This window comes from Balaenoptera physalus (assembly GCF_965194825.1).
Source record: "Balaenoptera physalus genome assembly, chromosome: 6".
Lineage (NCBI taxonomy): Eukaryota > Metazoa > Chordata > Mammalia > Artiodactyla > Balaenopteridae > Balaenoptera > Balaenoptera physalus.
The window spans coordinates 10285874-10299442 of NC_138885.1; the positions used below are offsets into that span (position 1 = coordinate 10285874).

Sequence of the window (13569 nt, forward strand, 5' to 3'; positions counted from 1 at the left end):
TCGGCATCACATAAGCAAAATGGCAACACTTAATATATGTAAACATTCATCTTTAGCCATTCCTGGACAAAGTATCAAACATAAATCCCGAGAGAAGTCTTTCCAAAGAGAGGCAGAGCATTTCATGTAAATGAGACCTACGAATCAGTGTCATTGTACTTACATTATTTTGGAGAGTTAAATTTGTCAAGCTATATTTAATGTATGTATTTTAATTTCAAACTATATATTTTAATGAAAATAGGATGTCTATGCTTGTTTCTTAAATGCATGGTGTAAAAATATACATTTAAAAACATATACATTCATAGAAAAACACACATATGCATTCATAGCAAAAAGTCCCAAGGAAATTCTAACAATAAAATATCAAGAGCAATCCCTGGATTGCAGTTTGTAGGTGACTTTAACATTTCTTCACACTTTTCTTCTTTTTCTTAAAGTTTCCATAATTAGCATTATTTTTATAACAAAAATAAAAGCACTGCTTCAAGCAAAACATAAGCAATACAAAGTATCCAATTAATGTTTTAGTGATATAGATTATTGCTGCACCAGAAGGTCTTGTTTGCTTCCTGAGTCTTTGACTATTAGTCCCAGGATTTATTATCTCGAGCAAGTCATGAAATTGTCATGTGCTCTTTCCTTCTATGTAAGATAGAGTTAAAAATATCCACCTCAGACTTTTGTTGCCAAGAATTAAAAGAGATGATATTTGTAAACTCTCAGTTCTGTTCCCAAAGATGGTAGGAGCTGAGTCATTGATGCCATTACCACAAATCCTATTATTATTTGTCACACCCATCACTCAGCAGGCACTGACCTCCTTTGCCTTCTTCTGCAAACAAAACACTTCCTCCTTTTCTTGTAAATTGTGGACCGGGGACAAATTGCATCAGAATCATTTGGAAAGCTCAACAGAAGTGCATTTACTGAATTTAGAATTTCTGGGTCTGCAAAGTCTATTTTTAGCATGATTCCCCAGAGGTCCATATGTTAATTAATTTTGAAAATAACCAAGATCCACTGAGAAGCCTACTTCTTGACCAGGTTGTTGAACATTATAGGCTGGCACAACCGTGAAAAGAAAACAGTAACGCAATTTCTAATTATGTTATAGGGCTATTGAGAAGCAGCTAGCATACATTTTGAAGAGATGAAGTATGATGGAAATGAAATGAAATGGCATCCAATTCCATGTAACTAGCATTTTCTGCAGAAAACCTGTGGCCTTTTGTATTCAGATGGACAAATTACTGCTAAATGTCCTCAATCACCATTTTGGCAATGGCTTGCTTGCATTTCTACCTGTGATACTGCATGCTATTTTCCCTGATTTTACTGCCTCATGAATGACGATGACTATGCCTTATTTCTCTGCATATCCTGTGTGGCCAGGACAGCGTCTGGCTATAGACAGACCTCCACGGATGTGGTCGCCCTGTTGCAGCGAAGTCTGGGGCCTGAGGACTCAAAGAGCCTTAATAGGCTCCTACTTTTCTTCTTCATTACATGATTCTGCTGGTGTCTCTGAAGGCCAGTGCTCAAAACAAACAAACAAACAAAAAATGTGTATGTGCCAATTGACATTCTAAACAGAGGGAGTGCTTGCATTGCTATATTTTTAAATAAATATTACATCAGGTTTGGGGTGTGGAATTATTTTTTTAAGAATAAATTAGTGATCACATGCTGCTTCTAAACCCGTGTAATAATCGGCTCTTAATACGTCCGTAGGCACTTTAGAAAAAAGTGGCAAGATATTATGAGATTGCCAGGGAAAATAGAAATAGCTCAGTGTTTTGGTTAGGCATCTGCGGGATAAGTACCCCGGCTAGTTACAGCAATACAGATGATTTTGTTTCATCCTCACAACTCTAAGAGGCAGGAGCTACTATTTCCATTTCACTGATGCAGAATTGGAGCTCAGAGTGACCCTCGGAGTCACACGGTCCTCAGAGCCAGACCTGAATCAAGCTTTCCCACTTCCTGAATCAGGGCTTTCTATTGATTTTGACTTTTGTTTTTTTGTCTGTTGGGTTATTTTCCTTCTCTTTCTGTTTTTGAATTTTAAGAGAGGCATGACCTTGTTCAGCTCTGCAGAAAATGCTTGATATTTAATTCTTGGTTCAGTGGAACCTTGTCAAGACCATTAACAGGTTTTCTTCTCTCATGAAAATAACCTAGCTGTTAACTCCTATTAGTTACCTAAATACCATTTCCCTCCTGACGTTGGCCCTTTAAATTTTTATTTATACAAGTGTCCCCTTCCAGTGGATTTCCCTTTGCATCACGTAGTGACATGAAGCGTGAGTAGGAATTCTGCACCCTTACCTGTGATGTTGCAGTACACTTGGAAAGGTCCCAGGGTCCCACTGCCATCTGAGTCGATGTAGAAGAAACCAGCTGTGTTGCCTTGGTGCCTGTACACCTCGCAGGATTGCTCGTAGAGGGCTGGAAAGACACAAAGGCAGCAGAGAAGAAACTTGGCTTGGCTCTGCATATCCCTTTGGAGGATCAGTAACTCCTACTTATTATATTTACTTTCAACTGTGATTTCTTTCCTTTCTCCTATAACCTCAACTTTCTCCCCAAGCCTTAACAAACTAGTGCCCCAATGTTTGATGGCTTGTATCCTCCATTCATCCTAATGTTCATTCTTCTAAACAACTCCGAGGTTACATCCTCCAAAATGTCTCCCCTTCCCTCTTAAACAGCCCTTCCCTATGCCGATGTGTTTGTCCTTCCCCTACGCTTGCACAGCTGTGAAGCTAGGGCATCATACACTGTTCTGTCTCCTGCAATAGTTACAGAATCTTTAAGAGTGGTGGCAGTGCGTAGTTTGAGACTGTGTTCCAGCATCTAGCAGAATGCCACACTCACAGTGGGAGATCACAAGTTAAAAATGTACAAAAATAATAAATGCTGGAGAGGGAGTGGAGAAAAAGGAACCCTCTTATTAAACGGTTGGTGGGAATGTAAATTGGTGCAGTCACTAAGGTGAACAGTATGGAGGTGCCTTAAAAAAACTAAAAATAGAGCTACCATATGATCCAGCAATCCCACTCCTGGGCATATATCTGGAGAAAACTCTAATTCAAAAAGATACATGCACCCCAATGTTCATTGCAGCACTATTTACAATAGCCAGGTCATGGAAGCAACCTAAATGTCCATCAACAGAGGAATGGATAAAGAAGATGTTGTATATATATACAATGGAATATTACTCAGCCATGAAAAAGAATGAAATAATGCCATTTGCAGCACCATGGATGGACCTAGAGATTATCATACTAGGTGAAGTAAGCCATATAGAGAGAGACAAATATCATATGATATCACTTATATATGGAACCTAAAAAAATGCACAAATGAACTTATTTGCAAAACAGAAAGAGACTCACAGACATAGAAAACAAATTTATGGTTACCAAAGGGGAAAGGGGGAGGCGGAGGGATGAATTAAGAGTCTGGGATTGACATGTACACACTCCTAAATATAAAATAGATAACCAACAAGGACCTACTGCAGAGCACAGGGAACTATACTCAATATTTTGTAATAATCTATAAGGGAAAAAAAATCTGAAAAATTATATATATATATATATATATATATATATATATGTATATCTGAATCCCTTTGTTGTACACGTGAAACTAACACAACACTGCACATTAACTATACCTCAATAAGAAAATGTTTGATTAGTGAATGAAAAACTGAATATACAGTCATGACTTTTCATTTATAAAGTAAAATGACACGGCCTTATTTCTATATACCCAGAGCTCAACACAATAACTGCCCTATAGTAGGTGCCCAATCAAATTTAGTCCACTTTGACTTAACAAGCATTTACTGAGTTCCTCATATGTGTCAACAGTGTGGTGGCCACCGAAGGACCAAGGATGTGGCAATGAGTCTGTGCCTTAGAAAGCTCGCAGCCTGGTTACAGCCACAAAGGTCTTTACGTGCTCAGACAGAGGCAGACACAGCTGTCCTGAGATGGGATACTCTGAACAGTCTGAAGGTAAAAGAAATTGATAAATCTCATTACACCCACATGAATGAATTTGGTAGGGTGGAAAGGAGGATCTGCGGCTTCACACATGAGAAAGTAGAATGTCGTCTGATGCTTGAGACAAAATAATGTAGCTCAGAGCAGCAGGTATGCGTCCAATATTATGTCATCCTCCTGTGTTGAAAACACTTCAGTGGCTCCTGACAGTTTTTAAGATAGAGCACTAACTCCTCACCTTAACTACCATGCCCCTGTGACTAATGTCCCAGCCCAGGAATACGAAGCTGTAGTTTGACATGATCAAGTGTGAGGGGTGCTTCAAATAATTCATTACAAATAAAGTTCTAAAGCTTTAGAGGCTTTGACTTTGTATAAATTAGAGTGAATTCAAGGTGATCCTTGAACTCATGTAATTCTCCCTTGCAGTCATACACTGTTTCTGAAGCTGTGGGTCCATGGGAGGGTCAGTTTGCACCCTGCATATTGAGCATAACATATATAGCTTATTTCTACTGGCCTAAACCTGATAACACACCAAGGTGTGTGTCACACATCTGATAACACACCTGGCAACCTCTAAGATAACTCATCAGCACCTCTTGGAATTCGCGCCCTCCCCTTGAGTGTGGTCTAGACTTACTGACCTGCTTCTGACAGAAAGTGATGTCATTGTCAAGACCAGGTTGTAAAAAGACACATGGCTTCCAACTCGGGTTCTTCTGGAGCACCTGCTTTCAGAGAAGCCGACTGGTAGGTCCTGAGGTAACCCTTTGAAGAGGTCCACAGCATGAGCCTGGAAGCTTCTCTGGTAGCCCTGGCTGGTAGCCCTGGCTGACACCTTGAAGGCAGCCCCATAAGACTGGGCCAGAACTACCCAGCCAAGTTGCTCAAGGACCCACAGAAACTATGAAGTAATAATGTCTGTTGTTTCCAGAGAATAACTTTTGCTATAATTCATCATGCAGTAGTAAATAGCTAATATACTCTCAAAGCATTAATTCTCTCATGAGGTTATAGGCATAAAAAAAGAGTCTATCTCATACAACTGAAGTAAGAATTCAGAGATAATCCACGTTCAGCACTTAGCATAGTACTTGGCACGTAGGAAGTGCTTGATAAATATAAACTACTATTATTATTAACGTTAAATTGTTTCATGCTATGTTGCCTCTTATTTTTTGTCAATTTTTTGCTTACTTAATTTTTTTTCATGAATCACAAGACTTGTTAAGAGAAACCAATAGGCCTTACCTCCCTTCTGTGCAGAGATGATGACATTTACTTCTTAGCTTATTCTTTTGGTATTGACTATTGTATCTCTAAATTGTATGTCTATATTGCTACTTCTTGATTTTCCATATTTATAGGTCATCTATTCACTTACCAACAGGAAAGATGAGAATTTAGCTTTTTTCATCACCTCTCCCCACATACAAAGAACTTTCGGTTTCCACATACTGCCAGTATAGTAGGATCACAATTTTAGTTAGATCAATCATTACTGTTTATGCTAATACAACAGCAAGCATGCTATTCACGAATGGCAAATATGATAATGTGGTTGTTTCCTTTTCTGAACACAATTTCATTTTTCTAGAAATTAATAACTTTCTTATTCTTCTTCTCATTTGCCTTATTTTCTATGTATATATCACAAATTTAACTACAAATTCACTAACAACTCTCTAAAATGCCTTCCAAAATATTCAGGTGAAAACTAATTTAAATGGATACCTATGGGGAGAGAAAGAATGGGAGAAAGAGGGGAGAGGGACAAAAGCTAGGCCTTTCTGAATATGCCATATTTTTAACTTTGAAGCAATATAAATATTTTAAATAACCAAAAAAACAAAATTAAATATACTAGAAGAAAAGGTGCAATTCATAAATATGGAAAGGAAGCTAAAATAAATGAATTTAACTACAAATTATTTCAAGTGATATTTAAATTCAGTACTTTCTTCTTAACTTTTTGTCTCAAAAAAATCAAATACATGCAAAGAGCACAGAGAGTAATAAAATAAACCTGATATCACAACTAGCTTCAACAATAACCAGTATTTGGTAATCTTGTTTCATCTCTAGTACCTGCATTATCAGTTATGCATTGCCAGGTAACAGACCACTCCAGAACTGACTTAAGACCACAATCATTTCATGATTCTGCCCTCAGCAGAATGAAATAAAGACCAATGAAATAAAGAATTAGAAAATGATTATCAAGGATTTCTAAATCATTAGATGAAAAGTTGATGGGAGTCCTTTTTTAGTGGATGGATTAAATTAACAATACCCAAACTCACTGATCAATCTCAACATCCCCAAAAGTGACTATCAAGATGCCTGCAACGTGAGGTAATAAGAAATACACAGCACCACCTAAGATACATTCTTGCAAAAAATTTGAAGTTGAATCTAATCAAGCCCTGAGATTTAAACACTAATTCACAGTAAGAGGTAAAGAAACACGCTCAACATTATAAAAACACAATCAGTTAAATTCAGATTCTGGGAACATCTCACTCAGTTTCTTCAACAAATAAATGGCAAAAAGGGGGATAGAAATGCAGGAAACATATCAATCAAACACTGTGTATGGACCTTGTCAAGATCCTGATTCCAACAAAGCAAAGACAAAATTAAGAGAACCAGAAAAATTAAAATCAGATTTGGTATCTTTAAATATTTTTAATTTTGGTTGGCTATGATAATGGTAGTGTGGTTATGTTCTAAAAGATAAAACGTTCATCTTTGTCAGAGATACATACTTAGGGATTTGTAGTAAAATGATTATGTCCACAATCTGTTTTTTAAAATACTTCATTGAAAACAAAGAGGGGCATAGTGGAAACAAAAAATGGTAGCCTACTGATAAATACTGAAACAGGGGAGGGTACATTGGGGACAATTATACTATTCTGTCTTTTTGTGTATGTTTGAAAATGTCTCTAATAATTATTATTATTTTTTTAATATTTGGACATTTCAGGTATTCTATGGATTTCAACTTCTTTGAAAAATCATCTTCTGGATCTTTCTGACCTGCGGCAATCTGAACTGGTATGCTTCCAACCTGGCACATAGCTGTCTCCTCTGGCCATCCCCCCACCATCATGCTGGACATTCCCTCTTGAAACTACCTTCTTCCCACAGCATAATTCCCTCGAAATCCATTTGAGTTGTTTCAGGCACCAATAGTTTATTTCTGTTTAATTGCTGAGTGGCATCCCATGGTATGGATATACCACAGTTTGTTTAGCAGTTAACCCAACGTAGGACATTTGGGTCATTCCCAGGTTTTGGCTGTTTCACTGGTGGCATGTTTAACAGTTAAGCCATTGTAGGTCATTTGGGTCATTCCAAAGTTTTGGCTGTTTCACTGGCGGCATGTTTAACAGTCAAGCCATTGTAGGACATCTGGGTCGTTCCCAGGTTTAAATCCCCTGGAGGCTTTCCCTCATCCCCCCCCCCCCACCACCTCTGAATACTCTCTTTTTAACAGCATGCAATTCTTGATTCATTGATGAAATATATATCTAAAATCTCTGAAAATATTAATTGTAATATAGTTTTTTAGAAAATTTTCTTCTTTCTGTGTACATTATTTCCTCCAAGGTAGGGGTGTGTGTGTGTTTATGTGCTCACGCGCTTAATTGGCTTACTTGTTTTGTGTTTTATTTTGGTGTCTGTTTTATCTGGCATGTTAGACTCTTTTCTGGGACGTCAGGTAATCTTGTGTGGTCCTCTCGTACTTAACAGTGGTCAGCACTAAGTGTCAGCACTAAGCAACCGTTTGTGGTTTGCCCTCCACGGGCTTTACTGTAGGGTTAAGTGGCTGGACAACTCCATGGGAAACCCTCATGTTAATGTCTGTAGGGCTTCTCTCTTGGTCTTGCTAGAGTCTGTGATTTAGAGGGCTATGTTACATGAGATTTGGAAGGTGGAAGTGACACCACACACATTCATTTTACGCTTGTGAGGTCGAAGCAGGGCGTGAGATGTTGTTGCAGATGACACACATGGCTGCTTATCTTCTGACTTCAGTTGTAACTGTGGGGCAGCCAAGCCAGCTGGCATTCCAGACGGGCTATCTCCTCCTTTAGCTTCCCTACCTCCTGGCCAGGTGCACTTTACATCTCTTATGATCACCTCGGTATTAAAGTTGAAGGTTGGGAAGTAGAAAGGGGCAAAGTGGATCAGCTGCTGACTGACAGGACCATTAAAAAAAATCAATTACTATTGTTTATGTGAAGTGATAGGAGGAAGTGAAGGGAAATTCATATGTTCAATTCATCAACACTTCCAGGAAGTACAAGCATGATACTTGTTGATTAAACTGTTCTTTCTCTACTGCATGCCTAACACACTATATAACAAGTACTCTATACACACATATTGTAAGACTACTGATTTTTCAGTTAACTCTAGTCTCTGAGAAAAGTAAACAAAAGAGACATGGTTCTGATCTCAAGTAATTCAGGCTCTTAAACTCATCAAATTTAATACCAATACCGATAGAAAATTTTAAAAGACCAATGCCTATAAAAGAAAGAGAAAAGGTATTTAAAGACTCCATAAGAAAAAAATACAGCAGGATCCAATTCTTTTTCCTTAGATAATTCTTTAAAGAGCAGATAATCCTTAATGCTACTTATCCTTCTCCAAAAATCTTCCAAATGTGTTATATGAAGTAAGTATAAAGGTGATCCCCAAACCTGACAAAAAGACCACACAAAAAGAAAAATTACAGCCTCACTTATGAATATAAATTTTAAAATTACAAGAATATTGGCAAATAGTACCCGATAGCATATTTAGAAAGGAAATTATGACCAAGTGGGGGCTTAATTCAAAAATGCAGGTGTGGTTCAATATTAGAAAATGTACTATATCTATATATAGTCATCATAATAGGGCTAAGGAGAAAAATGATATGATCTCTCCACTCATTTAAAAGATAACTAACGTGAAAACACTAGAATTTCCCACTCAGGTCAGAAAAAGAACAAAAACAAGCATCTTCATGATCTCTACTAATATTTCACATTGTGTTAGAGTTTCAGTCATTGAAATTAGAAGAGAAAAAACAACGGGAGGCATACAAATTAGAAAGGAAGACGTTATACTCTTTTCATGGATAATCAGATTACATATCTAAAAATACTGAAATAATCAGTGTAAAATAACTAAAAACAAAAGTTGTAAGCTATAAGATTAACATATGGAAATCAATAGCTTTCCTCTACTACAGGTAAAATTAGTTAGAAAATATTGAGAGTGGACCTTCCTTTACAATATCAAAGGGAAAGAAGAAAGAAAGAATGAAGGAAGACAGGAAGAAGAAACAAAAGAAGAAGGGAAGAAAGAAGGAAGGAAGGCAGGCAGGAAGGGAGAAAGGAAGGAAGATCCCCAAGTGTAAATTTTACGTGAAACATTCAACAGCAAAATAAGAAAACTATAACATATACCTAAACACACAAGTAAACTTGAACATTCTCTTAAGATAACATTTCTCCCATAGTTAATGTATATATTTAACACAGTGTTAACCAAGAGACCATTAGGTGTTTAGTTTGTCTGCTTGTTTTGTTTGTTTGTGCTACACAAATTGATTATAAAGCCCATTTGGAAGAATGAACAAGCTAGTCAACTGAGCAAGGAAAACACTGAAAAAGAAGAGGTGGTGAGGCCAGCTTTACTGGATCTATATCCAATGTGGATGGATGGATGGATAAATGGATACATGGATTAAGCAAACAATGGCCAGAACAGAAAATCCAAGACATTCAGATGCACAGGGAAATTTAGTATATGATAAAGGAAGCAGCACAAATCAATAGGGAAAAAAGCGACTTTTTAATAATTGGTGCTGGGAAAACTGGGAAGCCACACAGTAAAAGATAAAATCAGATCCACACCTCGTACCGCAGATCAGGATCAAATTCCAAACAAGGGATTTAAATACCAAAAAATCAAATATGTACATGTTTGAAATAAGAAAGAATTTCTTTATAACCTGGAAGCGGTAAAAACTTAACTAACAATGATTCAAAATCCAGAAGCAATAAAAGAAAATACAGATGAACTTACTTATATTAAAAAATAAATAAAGGAGAACTTCAAGATGGCGGAAGAGTAAGACGCAGAGATCACCTTCCTCTCCACAAATACATCAGAAATACATCTACAGGTGGAACTGCTCCTACAGAACACCCACTGAACGCTGGCAGAAGACCTCAGACCTCCCAAAAGGCAAGAAACTCCCCACGTACCTGGGTAGGGCAAAAGAAAAAAGAAATAACAGAGACAAAAGAACAGGGATGGGACCTGCACCTCTGGGAGGGAGCCATGAAGGAGGAAAGGTTTCCACACACTAGGAAGCCCCTTCGCGGGCAGAGACTGCAGGTGGCAGAGGGGGGAGCTTCGGAGCCATGGCAGCGAGCGCAGCCACAGGGGTGCGGAGGGCACAGCGGAGAGATTCCCGCACAGAGGCTCGGCGCCGACCAGCACTCACCAGCCCGAGAGGCTTGTCTGCTCACCCGCCGGGGTGGGCGGGGCTGGGAGCTGAGGCTCGGGCTTCGGTCGGATCGCAGGGAGAGGACTGGGGTTGGCGGCGTGAACACAGCCTGAAGGGGCTAGTGCGCCACGGCTAGCCGGGAGGGAGTCCAGGAAAAAGTCTGCAGCTGCCAAAGAGGCAAGAGACTTTTTCTTCCCTCTTTGATTCCTGGTGCGTGAGGAGAGGGGATTAAGAACGCCACCTAAACGAGCTCCAGAGACGGGCGCGAGCCGCAGCTATCAGCGCGGACCCCAGAGACGGGCAGGAGATGCTAAGGCTGCTGCTGCCACCACCAAGAAGCCTGTGTGGGAGCACAGGTCACTCTCCACACTGCCCCTCCCGGGAGCCTGTGCAGCCCGCCACTGCCAGGGTCCTGTGATCCGCGGACAACTTCCCCGGGAGAACGCATGGCGCGCCTCGGGCTGCTGCAACGTCACGACGCCTCTGACGCCGCAGGCTCGCCCCGCCTCCTCCGTACCGCTCCCTCCCCCCGCCTGAGTGAGCCAGAGCCCCCGAAGCAGCTGCTCCTTTAACCCCGTCCTGTCTGAGCGAAGAACAGACGCCCTCAGGTGACCTACATGCAGAGGCGGGTCCAAATCCAAAGCTGAACCCCGGGAGCTGTGCGAACAAAGAAGAGAAAGGGAAATTTCTCCCAGCAGCCTCAGAAGCAGCGGATTAAAGCTCCACAAACAACTTGATGTACCTGCGTCTGTGGAATACCTGAACAGACAACAAATCATCCCAAATTGAGGAGGTGGACTTTGGGAGCAACGGTATATATATATTTTTCCCCTTTTCTCTTTTTGTGAGTGTGTATGTGTATGCTTCTGTGTGTGATTTTGTCTGTATAGCTTTGCTTTTACCATTTGTCCTGGGGTTCTGTCTGTCCATTTTTTTTTAATCACTTAAAAAAAATTTTTTTTCTTAATAATTATTTTTTATTTTAATAACTTTATTTTATTTTTTTTACTTTATTTTATTTTATCTTCTTCTTTCTTTCTATTTTTTCTCCCTTTTACTCTGAGCCGTGTGGATGAAAGGCTCTTGGTGCTCCTGCCAGGCATCAGGGCTGAGCCTCTGAGGTGGGAGAGCCAACTTCAGGACACTGGTCCACAAGAGACCTCCCAGCTCCACGTAATATCAAATGGTGAAAATCTCCCAGAGATCTCCACCTCAACGCCAAGACCCAGCTCCACTCAACGACCAGCAAGCTACAGTGCTGGGCACCCTATGCCAAACAACTAGCAAGACAGGAACACAGCCCCATCCATTAGTTCAGAGGCTGCCTAAAATCATAATAAGGCCACAGACACCCCAAAACACACTACCGGACGTGGACCTGCCCACCAGAAAGACAAGATCCAGCCTCATCCACCAGAACACAGGCACTAGTCCCCTCCACCGGGAAGCATACACAACCCACTGAACCAACCTTAGCCACTGGGGACTGACACCAAAAACAACAGAAACCACGAACTTGCAGCCTGCGAAAAGGAGACCCCAAACACAGTAAGTTAAGCAAAATGAGAAGACAGAGAAACACACAGCAGACGAAGGAGCAAGGCAAAAACCCACCAGACCTAACAAATGAAGAGGAAATAGGCAGTCTACCTAAAAAAGAATTCAAAATAGTGATAGTAAAGATGACCCAAAATTTTGGAAATAGAATGGATAAAATACAAGAAACGTTTAACAAGGACCTAGAAGAATTAAAGAGCAAACAAACAGTGATGAACAACACAATAAATGAAAATAAAATTCTCTAGAAGGGATCAATAGCAGAATAACTGAGGCAGAAGAATGGGTAAGTGACCTGGAAGATAAAATAGTGGAAATAACTAGTGCAGAGCAGAATAAAGAAAAAAGAATGAAAAGAATTGAGGACAGTCTCAGAGAACTCTGTGACAATACTAAAAGCACCAACATACGAATTATAGGGGTCCCAGAAGAAGAAGAGAAAACGAAAGGGACTGAGAAAATATTTGAAGAGATTATAGTTGAAAACCTCCCTAATATGGGAAAGGAAATAGTTAATCAAGTCCAGGAATCACAGAGGGTCCCATACAGGATAAATCCAAGGAGAAACACGCCAAGACACATATTAATCAAACTATCAAAAATTAAATACAAAGAAAACATATTAAAAGCAGCAAGGGAAAAACAACAAGTAACACATAAGGGAATCCCCATAAGGTTAACAGCTGATCTTTCAGCAGAAACGCTGCAAGCCAGAAGGGGGGGGCAGGACATATTTAAAGTGATGAAAGAGAAAAACCTACAACCAAGATTACTCTACCCAGCAAGGATCTCATTCAGATTTGACAGAGAAATTAAAAGCTTTACAGACAAGTAAAAGCTAAGAGAATTCAGCACCACCAAACCAGCTTTATAGCAAACGCTAAAGGGACTTCTCTAGGCAGGAAACACAAAAGAAAGAAAAGACCTACAATAATAAACCCAAAACAATTAAGAAAATGGTAATAGGAACATACAGATTGATAATTACCTTTAATGTAAATGGATTAAATGCTCCAACCAAAAGACATAGACTGGCTGAATGGATACAAAAACAAGACCCATATATATGCTGTCTACAAGAGACCCACTTCAGACCTAGGGACACATACAGACTGAAAGTGAGGGGATGGAAAAAGATATTCCATGCAAATGGAATCAAAAGAAAGCTGGAGTAGCAATTCTCATATCAGACAAAATAAACTTTAAAATAAAGATTATTACAAGAGACAAAGAAGGACGCTACATAATGATCAAGGGATCAATCCAAGAAGAAGATATAACAATTGTAAATATTTATGAACCCAACATAGGAGCACCTCAATACATAAGGCAAATACTAACAGCCATAAAAGGTGAAATCGACAGTAACACGATCATAGTAGGGGACTTTAACACCCCACTTTCACCAATGGACAGATCATCCAAAATGAAAATAAATAAGGAAACACAAACTTTAAGTGATACATT

At 39.4% G+C, this 13569-nt stretch overlaps 1 protein-coding gene across 1 annotated transcript in view; it reads right to left on the reverse strand.

Moving 5' to 3' along the window:
* CNTNAP5 (contactin associated protein family member 5) overlaps nucleotides 1-13569 on the reverse strand; it is an 880881-nt gene that overhangs the window by 277516 nt on the left and 589796 nt on the right. The window contains exon 12 of the mRNA XM_082465787.1: nucleotides 2335-2454. Coding sequence (XP_082321913.1) covers nucleotides 2335-2454 — 120 coding nt within the window. The remainder of the gene's footprint in view (nucleotides 1-2334; nucleotides 2455-13569) is intronic.